General features: G+C 35.1%; 1 protein-coding gene across 2 annotated transcripts in view; it reads right to left on the bottom strand.

The window, feature by feature from the left end:
- Positions 1 to 14,358, bottom strand: part of Ldh (Lactate dehydrogenase) — a 31,784-nt gene that overhangs the window by 2,817 nt on the left and 14,609 nt on the right. For both annotated transcript variants that reach the window (XM_089099364.1, XM_089099363.1), the window contains exons 4-5: positions 12,133 to 12,306; positions 10,729 to 10,970 (exon numbers count right to left, since the gene is read on the bottom strand). In XM_089099364.1, the coding sequence (XP_088955490.1) occupies positions 10,729 to 10,970; positions 12,133 to 12,306 (416 nt within the window). The remainder of the gene's footprint in view (positions 1 to 10,728; positions 10,971 to 12,132; positions 12,307 to 14,358) is intronic.

Raw genomic sequence — 14,358 nt, 5'->3', positions numbered from 1 at the left:
GTTGAATATGAATTGGTAGATGAATTGACTTGTTGACTGACTTATTTTTTGAAATAAATGTTTCGTTAATTAACAAAATAAAACGACAGGAATTTTCAGAAGAAAAACTGAAGCTTTTTATGGGGAAATCCGTACCTGAGCTAATAAGAATTTACGATTTTATAGCAACAATTAGTGTTACAGGTCCACAAAATTTATTACTTTTATCTAAATTGAATTATATGCACATCCACTTAGATAATAACCGGATTTTGAGATTAATATTTTTCTCCCTTAGATGCGAAGGAAGATAAAGGATGCTCCTCTGAGAAGATGTACAAGAAAAAACCAAGATGGAGAAAGTAGTGAGGGAGAGGGGTGAAGGGGTAAAGACGCCTATTGGTAAAATCGGTAAATTGGTAAAGGTCGTGTTTCGTGAAAGGTACAGCACATCCAGAAAGAGTGATTCGCAAAAAAACATGTTTCGACACTATGTATAGCAATCGCAAATTAAAGATGACAATTCGATTATAAATCGAACAGACAATTCGGATCTCCTTGCAACTTTTTCTTATAAACCCTATTAAATTAAAAGTCATCAGTTTTACTACTGATAACGGTCACTGTATATGTAACCGAAATATCTGGTATTTTTTGTGAAATTTATTATACACTGTCTATTAAAAAGGATTTTATCGCTATTTTGAATTTTTATTTTATCGTCATGGAAAGGCAGTGTGGTCTCCGAAATTATCTACGTCATACTTATTGGAATCGTCATTATCAAAAACCTCGAATAGGAACTGAACCACGGTGAAAAACGAAAAAAATCACTTAGCTCCATAGGCAGCACTGATGTACCCTCTTTTTTTCATATCAACCAGATATTATTATTTCTACTCTGTTCTAAATTCCAGGGGGGGGGGCATGCCCCTCTGCGGGTGCCCATGTAAGTGGGTGTAGAATTATTCCAGAGGGAGATAATGCGTCAAAATAAAAACGATTAACTACAGCAATACAATAAAAGAACACGGCTGCAAGTCGTAAAAATCTAGTCACTATCATGAATGAGTGTTTTTCGGCAAGCCTTTTTCTACTATCCAACATAAGACTTGGCTCGCATCTGGTCCATACTCCCTAGGAGCATATATGACCCACGACAATAAATCTAAAACCTACAGACAATTTCGAAAATGATTGTAAGAACCCTGTGTCGGGGGGGGGGGGGAGGGGTGCTGATTAATTATTTTAACGCAGCATTTAAAATAAATGCTGAAATTTCCTGAATAAAAAGCATTTTCATTCAGAAAGCTCAAGTTAAAAAAAAAGCACAAGCGCTGAAATAGCGTAGAAGCAAAATTGTAGGTGTTAATTAAACACTGATGCTTCTTTTGGATTTCATGTGAAAAAAGCTTTATTGGAATCATATAATTCGATTCACGAGAAAAAGTCAAATTTTAATAGTGATAACATAAGTTAACAATCATAAATGCAAAATATAAGAAGGTAATGAGAAATTTTATGAAGACAGTGAGTAAAACATGATATACAGCCTAAGCAAATATTTTATTCGCTGTCTTCAGTGAATAAAATATAATATAAAGCCTAAGCGAATATTTTATTCACAGTCTTCAGTGAATAAAATATAATATACAGCCTAAGCGAATAGTCTGTCATCGCCATCAATTATAAATAAATAAATAACAGTCTTTTAAATATGAGCTAAACTAATACCTAACGGTGAATATTTAGATTGGGTAAAATTTCAACAAAACTGGTTTTGGAACCAAGGCAAACCAAAGAGATAGCGTTATCTTCAATGTTGTTTGTAGAAAAGGGGTTAGATACAGCTACTGCTCCAACTACCAACTCCCCCAGTAGTCAGTACTAATGGTATTGAGACCAATATCCTGACGACTGCTCCTCCTACATACAGCCATTTTGGGGGAGCCGGCGTGTACCCTGAAGGAGGGGGGAGAGATACCTCAAAGGTGTACTTTAATGCCGAAACATCCGAACTATCATTGAGCCTTCAGATAGAAACAGAATTAGTTCTAAGGGAGAAACAAGAGGTAGACGGGGGTAGAAATTGATGTATAATTCCCAGAACCATGTCCAAGACTATTATTTGGGAATTTATTTTTTCGGGAGGGGAGCGGGGACTTTAAAACGCATTAGAAATATGAAATTGACATATAATCCCTTTTGATTTCAGGGAATATTTCTGGTCTATACTGTTATTATGAATGTAAAGAGTAACATTAAACCCCAAACTGAATATAATTTATTCCATATAGGAGGGGGACTGCAACTTCCTCATCCTCACCTCCACCCCATGGTAAACAAAAAAATTCGAAGGGTGCTCGTTGCATCAGAAATTGAAAGTTCTAGCTTTACAAGTCCAGTCATTGGAGACCAACCAGCCGGAGAGGGGGTATTTTCCGCGGGGGGGAAGGTAGACGCCTATACCCCATTTTTGATGATTATTTCTTGGCCACTTCCCAAGAAAGCTTCTAGGGGTTCTAAGTGATATTTATAATCTCACCCCAGAAACGTCGAGGATGGTATGCTACACATTTTCCAGAGGAATTGTCCAGACTAAATTTCAAATTGAAATAAATTTGAAATGATTTAAGCGATGTACCCGTATTCGACAGTTTGCTGTGTAGAAATTATTCACGGAAAAGAGCTGAGATCGATTTAACGGGAATTATATTCAACCGGTTCTCTAAATTCACTAAATTATTCTTCTATTTTTTGTCTTGCAGACTAAAATCGTTGCCAAGTTTTTAATTTCTGTTGCCAAGAGTCTTCCACAATATTCTTCGTGGGAAAGAGTGTCAAAATTTTACTGACTAAGAAACGACTGTAGACAAGTAATGATGAGGGATGCAATTTGAGAGGGGAATGTCACTTAAATAGTTGTTGAGGAAGAGCAGAGGCATGTACGCCGAAATTGAATCAGAGGCGGGTGAGGAGTATGTCTGTCCGTAAGGGGGGAGGGGCAGCCCCCTCCCTTTGTTGAATGACGCTGCCTTATATTTTTATATTTTTGTTTTGAGATTTCTATTGTACAGCACTGGAAGAGCCGATTAGACCAGGTAAGCCCCCACCCCCCTAAAATTCAGCTTATGGGTACCCAGGGCGAGGAGCAGGTTTACATAAAAGAAAAAATTCAGGCGACTTTTAGAAAAAATAACGACATTTCACGAGAAGGCAGGAATATGATCCCCATGTACATGCCTGAATTGCCTGGGGTTCCATACCGTCTCTCAAAGCCGTCAAAGTAAAATTTTACCTGGGAAAATTCTAATACTCAGGGCGGGAGCATGGAAGTTAAAAGAGAAGTCCAAAATTCCAATCAAGTCCTCGGTCATATCTGGCTGTATCCATTTTCCATGAAAAAGATTTTCCCCGTAGACTGAATTTACTTTGATGCCATAAGTGATTAAGCAAACATTCCGAATTTCATGCTTTTGCTAAATATTGATCCTAATCATTTATTAAATAAAAAAAAAACAAGTTTTTTTAACTGAAAGTAAGGAGCGACATTAGAACTTAAAAAGAACAGAAATTATTCCGTATATGAAAGGGGCTGTTCCCTCCTCAACGCCTCGCTCTTTACGCTAAAGTTTGACTCTGTCTCGCAACTTTATTTTTTTAAACAATAAAAAACTTCAGCATAATGAGCGAGGTGTTGAGGAAGGAACAGCTTCTTTCATATACAGAATAATTTCTGTTCGTTTTAAGTTTTAATGTCGCTCTTAATTTCAGTTTAAAAAAAAACTTAATTTTGATCTGACGTAACTTACGAATTAACTTAGGTAACGAACTTCCATATTCGTATATTTTTATTAGGTATATGGGGGGTTCTTCCCCTAGTCAATACCTCGCTCTTTGCGTTCAGGTTCAAATTTTGTTCCAATTCTTTAAGAATGACCCCTGAATCACAAAGGCCGTTTAATTAGAATAGATAACTCTTTTGAAAATACATAAAAAAAAACTTTAGCGTAAAGAGCGAGGTATTGACTAGGAGGAGAACCCCTCATATACGTAATACTTTCCGTTCATTTTAAGTTTCAATGTCGCTCCTTACTTTCAGTTGAAAGAAACTTGCCTATTTTATTTAATTTCTGATAATTTTTTTCAATAATGCTGGGGAATCCGCCCTCCTCATAGAAATGTCCCTTCCCGCATGAAAATATCCTCCATGGAAAGATCCTACCACAAAACCCCCTCCTCCGATCCCCCACCAGAAAAAAATCCCTCTTGAAAACGTCTGCATACTTCCAAATAACAAATACTATATGTAAACAATGGGCAAAGTTCATAACTTGTAGCCCTTCCCCTTGGAACTGTGGGGGATTAAGTCATCCTCAAAGAAATATTTATTAGATTTTGAAGTATGCTGGACAAAATAGCTTTCTCAAAATTTTGATCAGGCGACTTTGGGAAAAAAATGAGCGTGGGAGGGGGCCAAGTTACCTTCCAATTTTTTTGGTCACTTAAAAAGGGCACTAGAACTTTTAATTTCCGTTCGAATGAGCCGCGAACTGTTTGATAACATTTTTTATTAGCTAATTAATAATCCCAAATATTTTAATAATATTCATATTTATGCCTCTTAATCTAATCACCATTATTTTACTACTCTATGTTATGGTTATGTGTAAAGTATAAAACAAAATCCCCCGGTTCTGGCAGAGATCAAGGAGGGAAAAGCATAAGCGACAGAAAAAGAAATGTTAAAGAACATTTACTCTGTTACTCTGTTAAAGAAATTGCCTTATGTATCTTTTTTTTTTTACAGAATTCGTTTCGTAAGATTGCTTTTTAGTAGGGCGAAAGTATACGTCAAAAATGTAAACAATGCACTATTAGCCAACTAACAATCAGTTTCTAAAATTCGGACCCCCTTCCCCCTTCGGACCCCCTTCCCTTTTCAAATGCCCCCTTATTTGTAGAAAAACCAGCTGGCCAATCAAGCCAAATAACCGGAAACAGTTTTTAGGTTTCTTTTCATGTAAAAATTATGTCTTGTAGCATAGCCTTTCTAACGAACAAATAAGAGTTCAAATGGGGATAAGTCCTTTTATTATACAGTGTAAACAGATACAAGAAATCTAGACATTTCGACCACATACATCAGTGGTCGTCAGCAGAACAACTGAAGCATTACAATTAAAACAAACGTATTCATACAGAACGAAATAATTACCTTCGGGTCACAAATAGTTTCTGGGTCAGGCACTATATCTGTCTGAGAGAGTTCATGGGTTTAGTTTTTCCTTTCACGCAAAAATTATGTCTTGCACCATAGCTCCTTTTCAAATGTCACATCGGTGCTGCCACAGTCACCAACCCAAAAATTGTGTTTAAATTTGAAATAGTCGAATATTTGTTAATATCCAATTATTTGTTATACCCAATAACATTTAGCTAACGCATGGACTTAGACAACACCATAATAAGATTTGGCAAATATGGCAGTTCCATTTGTCGTTTAATGAAGACAAAAAATTAATCAACCTATGAAAATTCGAGGAAACATTTTTTTCAACACAGCACAGGAAAATAGACTTTAAATTGGCTAGATTTTTTATGTGAATAGCCTGTGGTAGCACAGTGAATTGATGCTCTACTTGACAATACAGATCCCGGGGACCAATCCCCCCCTACGGCCAGCTGCGGTTCTGGCCTCTCTTGCGCCCGGAGAAAAATCTTTTCCAGCCCCTCCTCCCTACTTTCTCCCACAAAATTTTCAGGCCAAATTGGTGCAAAATTTTCGTTTATTAACAAATTATTTTCAAATTACTAATTAATCATGTTTTTTTATTATTTTTTAATTTATTATTTAGATTATTAATTAGTTTAATTATTATTATTTAATTATTTTAATTTGTTTTCATTTTTTTTTTAATTTAAATTTTTTAATGTATTAACTGTGCCCTCTACTTTATTTTAATAAACATATATTTTCAAAAATTACAAAATGACTATAACCCCTGGTTCTAGGTGTTTACCCCCCCCCCCCCAGCGATTGCCCCAGTGGAAAATAAGGCTTTCCAAATTTGAGAATTTCATTTGAGTTTCTTTTTTTAATTCCGTAGGGGAAGGAATTTTGGTACTTGTGTATTGTGCGCCACTCACTCAAGTCTACGCTGTGTAAAATTCGAGAACACACCGGTTTCTCGTTACTTCGTTACTAAAGTTTCTTCGTTACTTTAGAAACACATTTGGGCTATAGATTTGCACATTGGGGGGGGGGGGGTAAAGTATAGCGGGACAGAATATATGGGAAATATATAGTTTGGGCTATATATTTGCACATAGGAGGGGGGGGGGTAAATTATTTGGATAGTTTGAATTCAGAAAACAAATCTTTCTAGATATATGGCCACTAAAAAATTACAGAAGAATAGCGAGGTATCTGAAAATTTTGTTTACTAAAAAAAAAATCCCAGCATAAAGTAAATGTAATGTTTCATTTAAGTGTTTTTTCCAGGTGTTGATTTTTTTTTTCAATTGCCAAATTCCCAAGTATTCAGTTTTGTTATTATGCTAATGTACTGCTTCGTTTTAGTCATTTGTGATGGTCTTTGACCAAACCTTTTGTTATTTGTACCTTTCCTTTATGCTATTTTACTATGTCCATGGATATATATTTGGCTTTAAAATGCTATCTATCTATCTAATATGCAGAATAATTGTACCAAACACATTTTGCATGCAGACACGCTATACTTTACCCCTCCCCCCCCTAATGTTCAAATCTACAACCCAAATTTATTTCTAAAGTAACGAAGAAACTAACGAAAAAAGAGCTGTGTTCTCGAATTTTACACAGCGAAGACTTGAGCGAGTGGCGCATAATACACAAGTACCAAAATTCCTTTCTCCAACAGAAATTAAAAAGTGAAACTCAAATAAAATTCTCAAATTTGAAAGCCTCATTTTCCATGGGGGAGAGTATTTTCCAGGGGCGGGGGGGCCGGCAACCATAGCCACTAGATTCTTTATTTGAAATTTTACGCCCCTAAAATTTCTGCACCCAGGGCAAGTGCTACATCTGTCCCTCCCATAAAACCGCCTCTGCTACGATAAGGTTGGGCGGCGGGCTAGCTACTTGTCCCTGTAAAAAAAAGACCCGGCAACTGAAACGTCAATTCCACATCCTATGCGCCAGTAATGGGTCTGGAGAAACTATATTCATTACTTTTATTTCAATGTGAATTAGTCAAAACTATCCGATCGTATAAATTTTACTGCAAATAACTCCACTATTAGCCCAATATCAGTGATAACAAAATCTCAAGACGAGAAAAAAACTCATGAAGAAGAAAAAACGAGGATATTTCCAGCCAGAAAATAAAAGCGAAAATGCAATGCCAATATTTGGGCCGAGACCTCAACTCAGCCGTCCTCAGTGCAAAGATCGAAAAATAATAAAACACCGTAGGACAAAACCACTAAAATAAATAAAAACAAACTGTAAAAAAGAACTGTTAAAATAAATAGACCCTTCCATGGGCGTACGGAAGGGAAGGCAGGGGAGGGCAGCCCCCCCCCCCCAAGAACTTCAAATTTACACTAAATATGGCTGAAGAAGCAGATGATTGAAAAAAACAGTGGAAAAAGGTAGATGGCTAAAAAAGCAGTTGCTAAAAGGTGGATGGTTGAAAATGCTGGAAATAAACTGCTGGAATGACAGAATAAAAGTCAAACAAGAAGTAATTGTCCATAATGTCTTGGAAAGATTTAGTTCTAATCCAAGAAGATTGATTAATGCTGAATCTTATTGATGATTCATGATTTTGGGTGATTACTTATTGAAAAGATTTCATAGGTATGATAGAACTTGCTCGCAATGTAAGGTTTTGTGAACTTCCCATATATAGTTTCAGAACCCCCCCCCGCCCTTCATCACAGAATCGGTTGCCCCCCCCCCAAGAGAAGAAGATACGTACGCCCATGGACCCTTTTGATGTAACGGTGAATGGGTAATATTTTCATCGTTTTAGTAAATATTATTGCATAGCGTTTGGGTTGACAAAAACCTTCTTGAAAGATTTTTTTAGGAAAAAAAAAATAATTTTTCTACATTTTTTTCTGCAGATTTGTCAAAATGTCATAGAACTTTTGAATATTCATTTTAAAGTTGTCGATTTGTAACCCAATTCACTGAAAAAAAAAAATTCAAGACCTTAATATCCATAGTTAAATTTGATAATAGTTTTGACCAGAAATTCAGAGAACATTATTCATAACAAGTAAAGCAAGGACGTAGTTAAACAGTAGTATTTTTATTTTTTTTCTGAAAAGCTTGGCTAAGAACTTCATTCTTGGCTTTGGATAAGAACTTAACTAATTAAAAAAAAAACTAAGTTACTGTTTGTACTTTGTATATGTTAACTTTCCTTCTCTTTTAATGCTTTTAATGACCCTGTTTAATTAAAGTAAATTAATTTACTAGTTTAATTCACTAGTTTTATTTGTTTTAAATTTTTTGACATGTCATGACCCGTATGTATATTTACATGTTTTAAATTTTTTTTAACTTTATCTACATGTTTTTAATTTTTTTTAACTTTATCTACATGCTTTTTTTTTTACTGATTTGATTTTTTTGACAGTTTTGGTAAAATGGCGATGCGTTCTTTTGCCAGTTTTATGTGTACGATTATTTTTAAACATACTTTGACTTTATCCTGTTTTGACACCAAAATACGAATTCGGCCCAGCCGGGCTTGTAATAACTATTTTTTGTGTTTGTTCGTATTCCAATAATCGTTCGTGCTTCGATTTTGAAAGCATATACTTAACCTAAGTTAGATGGCAGCACACATTTTTGAAATTTGAAACGATTTTAGATAACAACACAAATGTCCTGTACAGGGGCGCAATTTGCTGTGGGGCAGGGGGGGGGGAAATAGCCCCCTCCAGAACCAAGTTTGCTCTCCATCCAGACCTCAGATTGACCCCCAGCTGAAATTTAGTTTCTGCAAAAAATCTTATCAAAATTAAGATAATCATGCATGATTCAAGTATCTAGAGAAACAGGTCAGTTTTCCTTAGTATATCTTTGCCTTTATGGTAATATATGACTCATTCTTCTGTTTTCACTGTCATTTTCACTTGATTTGGAAAAATTGGTTCCAACTTCACCCCAGCCCCCCAAGACTTAGACGAAATTACGCCACTGGTCTGTGGCGGCGCAGTGGGTTTGTCCTTAGCTTGGTAATAAGGGACCTAGAGATCGACACTTGCTGTAATATCACACAGCAGGGCCGATGTAGGGACCTTAGTAGTCAAAAAGCGTCGTTAATTCGATTACTTTACTTTTTTTATTAATAGTAAATCAATTAAATTAATATAATTAATAAATTAATACTAATAATAAATTGATCTGATAAAAAGGACAAATTTATAGTAGTACGGATTAAACTTCGCGTTCAATAGCCAATTGCAATTATTGAATTAATTTCAATATAATAATAACAATAATTTTATTTCACCCCTTCATACAAAAACATGTAAATGCTCGAAGGTGTTTATGGACAAAAGAAAAGAAAAAGAAACAGAAAAATCATTCAACACTACGAAACCAAATTATACTGCGGTAAAACGAAAGCAAAAATCATGACGCAATAACAATAGCCAAAGGGAAGTCGTGGAGCATTCTACTTCGACGTATAAAACGAATAGAAAGCTCATCCATTTTCTCGCTTATTTTAAAGATATTGTATTATTGGTTTCAATATCACTTATTGAAACCAATTGGAATTAAATATTTGCTTATTGTGTCTCAGACTTCAATAAGTAGCAATTTGTACTAACAAAGATAGAAAATTCTTGAAAATTTATCTATTGGTATAAGCTAATATATTCGGTTGGTTTTAAAGGTTTCATGAACTTGTAGGGTTTTTTTTTTTTTTTTTTTTTGGAAGAGTTCATTTGAAGCCGCGTTCAGTAGAGCGCAAAAATCAGGTATATTCAATAAGTTATTGCAATTAAGTGCAATAAGCCCTGTTGAACGCCTGAAGAATTTTGTTGTTTTGAAAGTTGACAATGGCAAATAATGGAAACATAAATTTGCCATCTATAAGATCTAACCTCACTATTTATACGATGATAATTAAAATTCCCATGCATCTTCTAATAATTCATTTTTAAATATCTTCAAACAAAGGGAAGGGGGATGTTTTGCCCCTTGATTTGTGGCGCCAGTGTATAATTTTCAGGGTTTCCGAAAAACTTGGATTAAAACTTCATTCATTTTTTTATCCCCATTCTTGGATCGTTTTCGAAAGCATCTAATTAACCTAAGCTAGATGGCAGCCTTTTTTTAACTTGGCACAGTTATAGATGGCCGCATAGTGTTGCGAATTACACCTTTGCGGTTTTGAATATTAGCAAGGATAAAATAACGAAAACAAAATTTTCTCATACATGGGAGTCAAACTCATAAAATTTTTATAAGTTCATCGAAAACAGGGCTTAGGTGAGTTCCACCGTTATCTCTATTAAACGTGACTTCTTGTTGTATGTGTTTCTTAATTTCAACTGTCTTTTGTTTTATTTTATCCTTAGGACTTTTATCCGCATATTTCTTACTTTTTATTTACTTTTGTGCACTGACCACGGTCGAGCGAAAATCACAAGCGAAATATTTACATATTTATCACTTCTGGTGCGTTAAGCTTTTTAAACTCTCAACAGCATAAAGTAACATTCAAAATAAATGCTCACCTGCACAAGTGTTGAAACAGCATAACAGGATCTGGTGTTCTTCAAGATAGCCTGCACCAGTGCAGCAACGCTAAGGCCAATGGCCCATGAGGTGTATCCCTTCAGCCTGATGATTTCATAAGCGCTTTCAACAACTTGTTTGTGAAGTTGTGTCCATTGCTCCGGATCTTCTGGTGTTCCAATACTGGAGTCGAGATCACGGAGTCTTACACCAGCTATGTTAACACCAGACCATACGGGAACTGAAAGTTGATAGTTATATTAATACCGTTAATCTTCGCTCACTATTGCTATATACTGGCCTATGGCCAAATTGCTGATTATAATAATTAGATAGGAAATGCAACGAAGAATTAATACTAAAAAAAAGGAAAAAAAGACGTTAGAATGTTTTTAAAAATATTAATACTTAAATAAATAAAGAAAAACGAGTAAAAATGGGGTTAACGAGTAAAACGAGTAAAAACGAGGCCAAATAAAAATACTGAAAAAAACATAACAAATCAAATATTTCGAGGGGATAAACGCCTCTCTTCTTCAGCGCGAAACGAAAAATATATTCAATGGGAGTGCCAATTAACAAACCTACAAATAAAACGCGGAAAGTCAATGTCAACGTGAAAAAAAAACAATGAAAAAAAACAAAAAATTAAATGATAACGATAAACAATAAATGCCAAAAAATTTAAGAATTAAAACCAAATACCTAACAACAATAAAAGTGGTTCATTCAAAAATATCCGTGATTTGCAAAGGAATTCAAAATTGAATCGCCATCGACGGATACTAATATATGACATATATAAATATAATGACATAGCTCTCAAACTCATTCAATTCTGTTTCGTTTTGATTTGAGTGAATGACTGTTTGTCTTTTATTTCTCAGTTATTCGCACAGTTTATATAATTATCCAGTAAGCTTATCGCAGATTATTTCTGGTCTTCGTTCTCGGTGCGAACAAAAAGCTCCTCCCACTTCTTCGTGCAGTTATGGATCAGTGTGTTTGCGTCTATCAATGAGAAATGGTTAATAAGTGCATTATTCGTAATAGCGGGTTTCCACTTGTTTCCGATTATTTCGCGTCTGACTTTCCTACCCGTGAAAAGATTTAATGCCGCCTATGTTTCTACGCTCTCTGTAGCAATCGAGCCCCGGTCCGGGTTTTTATAATGGGTGAGATAGGGTCTGATCATACTGGATAATTATATAAACTGTGGTTATTCGCTAGTATCCGTCGATACTTCGATATTTTTTATTCAAGAGTTCTATGTTTTTCTGAGAATTCAGATCTTCTAGAATTTCTAAACAGTTCCAATATTGGATCTGTTACATAATAGCTTAGGCTAACATTTTTCCATTCGATTCATTTACTTGAAAAAAAAATGATAAATCACTACTCACCACTGGAGTCACCGTGTTCACCAATAATCCAACCATGGCAAGAAGACGGTGCAACATTTAAGCGTTGCGACATCAAGAAACGGAAACGCGAAGAATCCAAGTTAGTTCCAGATCCAATAACACGGTTCTTTGGTAATCCACTAATTTTCCAGGCAACATAAGTCAAAATATCAACTAGAAAAGAAGTGCAATTCCAAAATATTGGCAAAATGTGAAATGAAGGTGGACAGAGTCACAAGGCAAAATATATGGCAAACAAGGGCACGATATTGAACGAAGGAAGGCATAATATATGGCAAACAAGGGCAAAGTATATAATATAGGTGGACACAGTCATTAGGGAAAATATATGACAAAAAAGGGCATAATATAAAACGGAGGTTGGCACAGTCGCAAGGCAAAATATATGGCAAACAAGGGCATAACACAAAAGGGAGGTGGATACAGTCATAAGACAAAATATATGGTAAACAAGGGCTAAATATAAAACAGGAGGAGCCCACAGACATAACCTTAAAGAAATCGACGTATTTTCCGAGGGGAGGATGAGACGTATATTGCTTCAGCAATATACGTCTGTTCTGTCTGGGCACCATCAGTATTAAGAACCACCTATTTAATGCAGGAACTAGAGTCAGTCCAGAAACGGGTACCAAGAATCATCCTGAGCAATAGATACATTTCCTACCACGAGAGACCCCTTCAACCCTCGAACAGTTTAGAATTCTGATTGGGCACCCTTATCCTAAAGTTTAGCAAAACCCTACTGTTTTACTCTTCTCACTGTGACATTGACCCCCCAGAGAAGCAAGAAAAACAGCCTTACAAGACAGAAGCTAAAACATGGGCATGTACGTGCACGAACAAATCGTGTCCTTTTTTTACATATTAAACGTATGTATATTATGCATTTTTACGAACATGTTAACGTGAATGTCCGAAATCGGTGAATATCGACATTCATCGGTGAACGTCCGAAATACCTTTTTTTTCTCCTTGGATTTAGTCAGCGTTGCCAGTAAACTTTTTCAGTTTTATGCAAGGTTTGATGGTGACAAGTTAGGTTGGGTAAGGAATTAACCAATTTCCGAGATTTATAACCTAATTTAACCTAACCAACCTAACTTTAACTTTTACCATCAAAGCTTACATAAGACTGAAAAAGCTGATTTGCAAAGCTAATTGAATCCAAGGAGAGAAAAAGGAATTTCAAATACTCACCAGTGAATGTTGACATTAACCAGATTTCGGACATTCACAGTAACATATATATTAGTATACATACGTAAATTTACATATGTATATTAGTGTATAATAACATGTTTCATAGTAAAACATACATTTACCCATTGATCTAAAGTGTTAAAAGTTAATTAAAAGTTATTAAAGTTGTTAAAATTAGTTAATTAAAATTGAAATTTAAGCTTATTAAAAAAAAAATTCTAGGAGGAAGGGAAGAACGGTTTTGGAAAATTAAACTCTTTTAAAAAACTCACACTTTTTTGTTATTGTGCTCAAATAATTTAGCGGAAGGGATCTTATGAAATCCCACGGAAAATCACTCTTCTTCCCACGTGAATGAGGAAGCCCGGATCCATAGACATAGTGCACTTTACTATTAGCTCAAATCAACTTGTCCGAATTAATTGATCAAGGCGTTCAGCCTAAAACCTAGTTTTGATTGATTTAAACTTGATTTTCCATACATAACTGGTTTTCAAACGACATTCTTACATATTCATAGCAAGAGTAGAAGATATTCATAGCAAGAGGAGGGGAGGTATAACTTTTGCACCTCCCCACCTCCTCCTAAAAAAAAATCAGAGTAGGGGAGAAAATGAAGTCGAGCGAAAAATAATACCATCTATTTCCGTACGGTATTTTAGACATAATTTTTTCCACTAGGTTTTATCTTCGGTAAGTTTATATACACATTTTGTACAAGTATTTTATAAAAAAATTTAAAGTTTTGGTCGAATTTTAGCATAAAGAAATATTGTAAAAATACAAGTTTCGTATTTTTTTTTTTAAATAATCCTTGGTAAAAATCATGAATTTAAGAAGCAGATAAAAGCGAATATATAATCAAACCAATTAAAAGAGGCTTTACATATATAAAAATTACCGATGAATTCGTGAGCATACGTGTTTAAATACTAATATCAATTACAAAGCTAGCTTGCCATGGACCCTGGTGAAAGATTAGTATCCTTTCGTCACCTAAAG

This window comes from Artemia sp. Qi Xiang Cuo, chromosome 13, assembly GCF_049724085.1.
Source record: "Artemia sp. Qi Xiang Cuo chromosome 13, ASM4972408v1, whole genome shotgun sequence".
Lineage (NCBI taxonomy): Eukaryota > Metazoa > Arthropoda > Branchiopoda > Anostraca > Artemiidae > Artemia > Artemia sp. Qi Xiang Cuo.
This window is presented reverse-complemented; position numbering and strand designations above follow the sequence as displayed.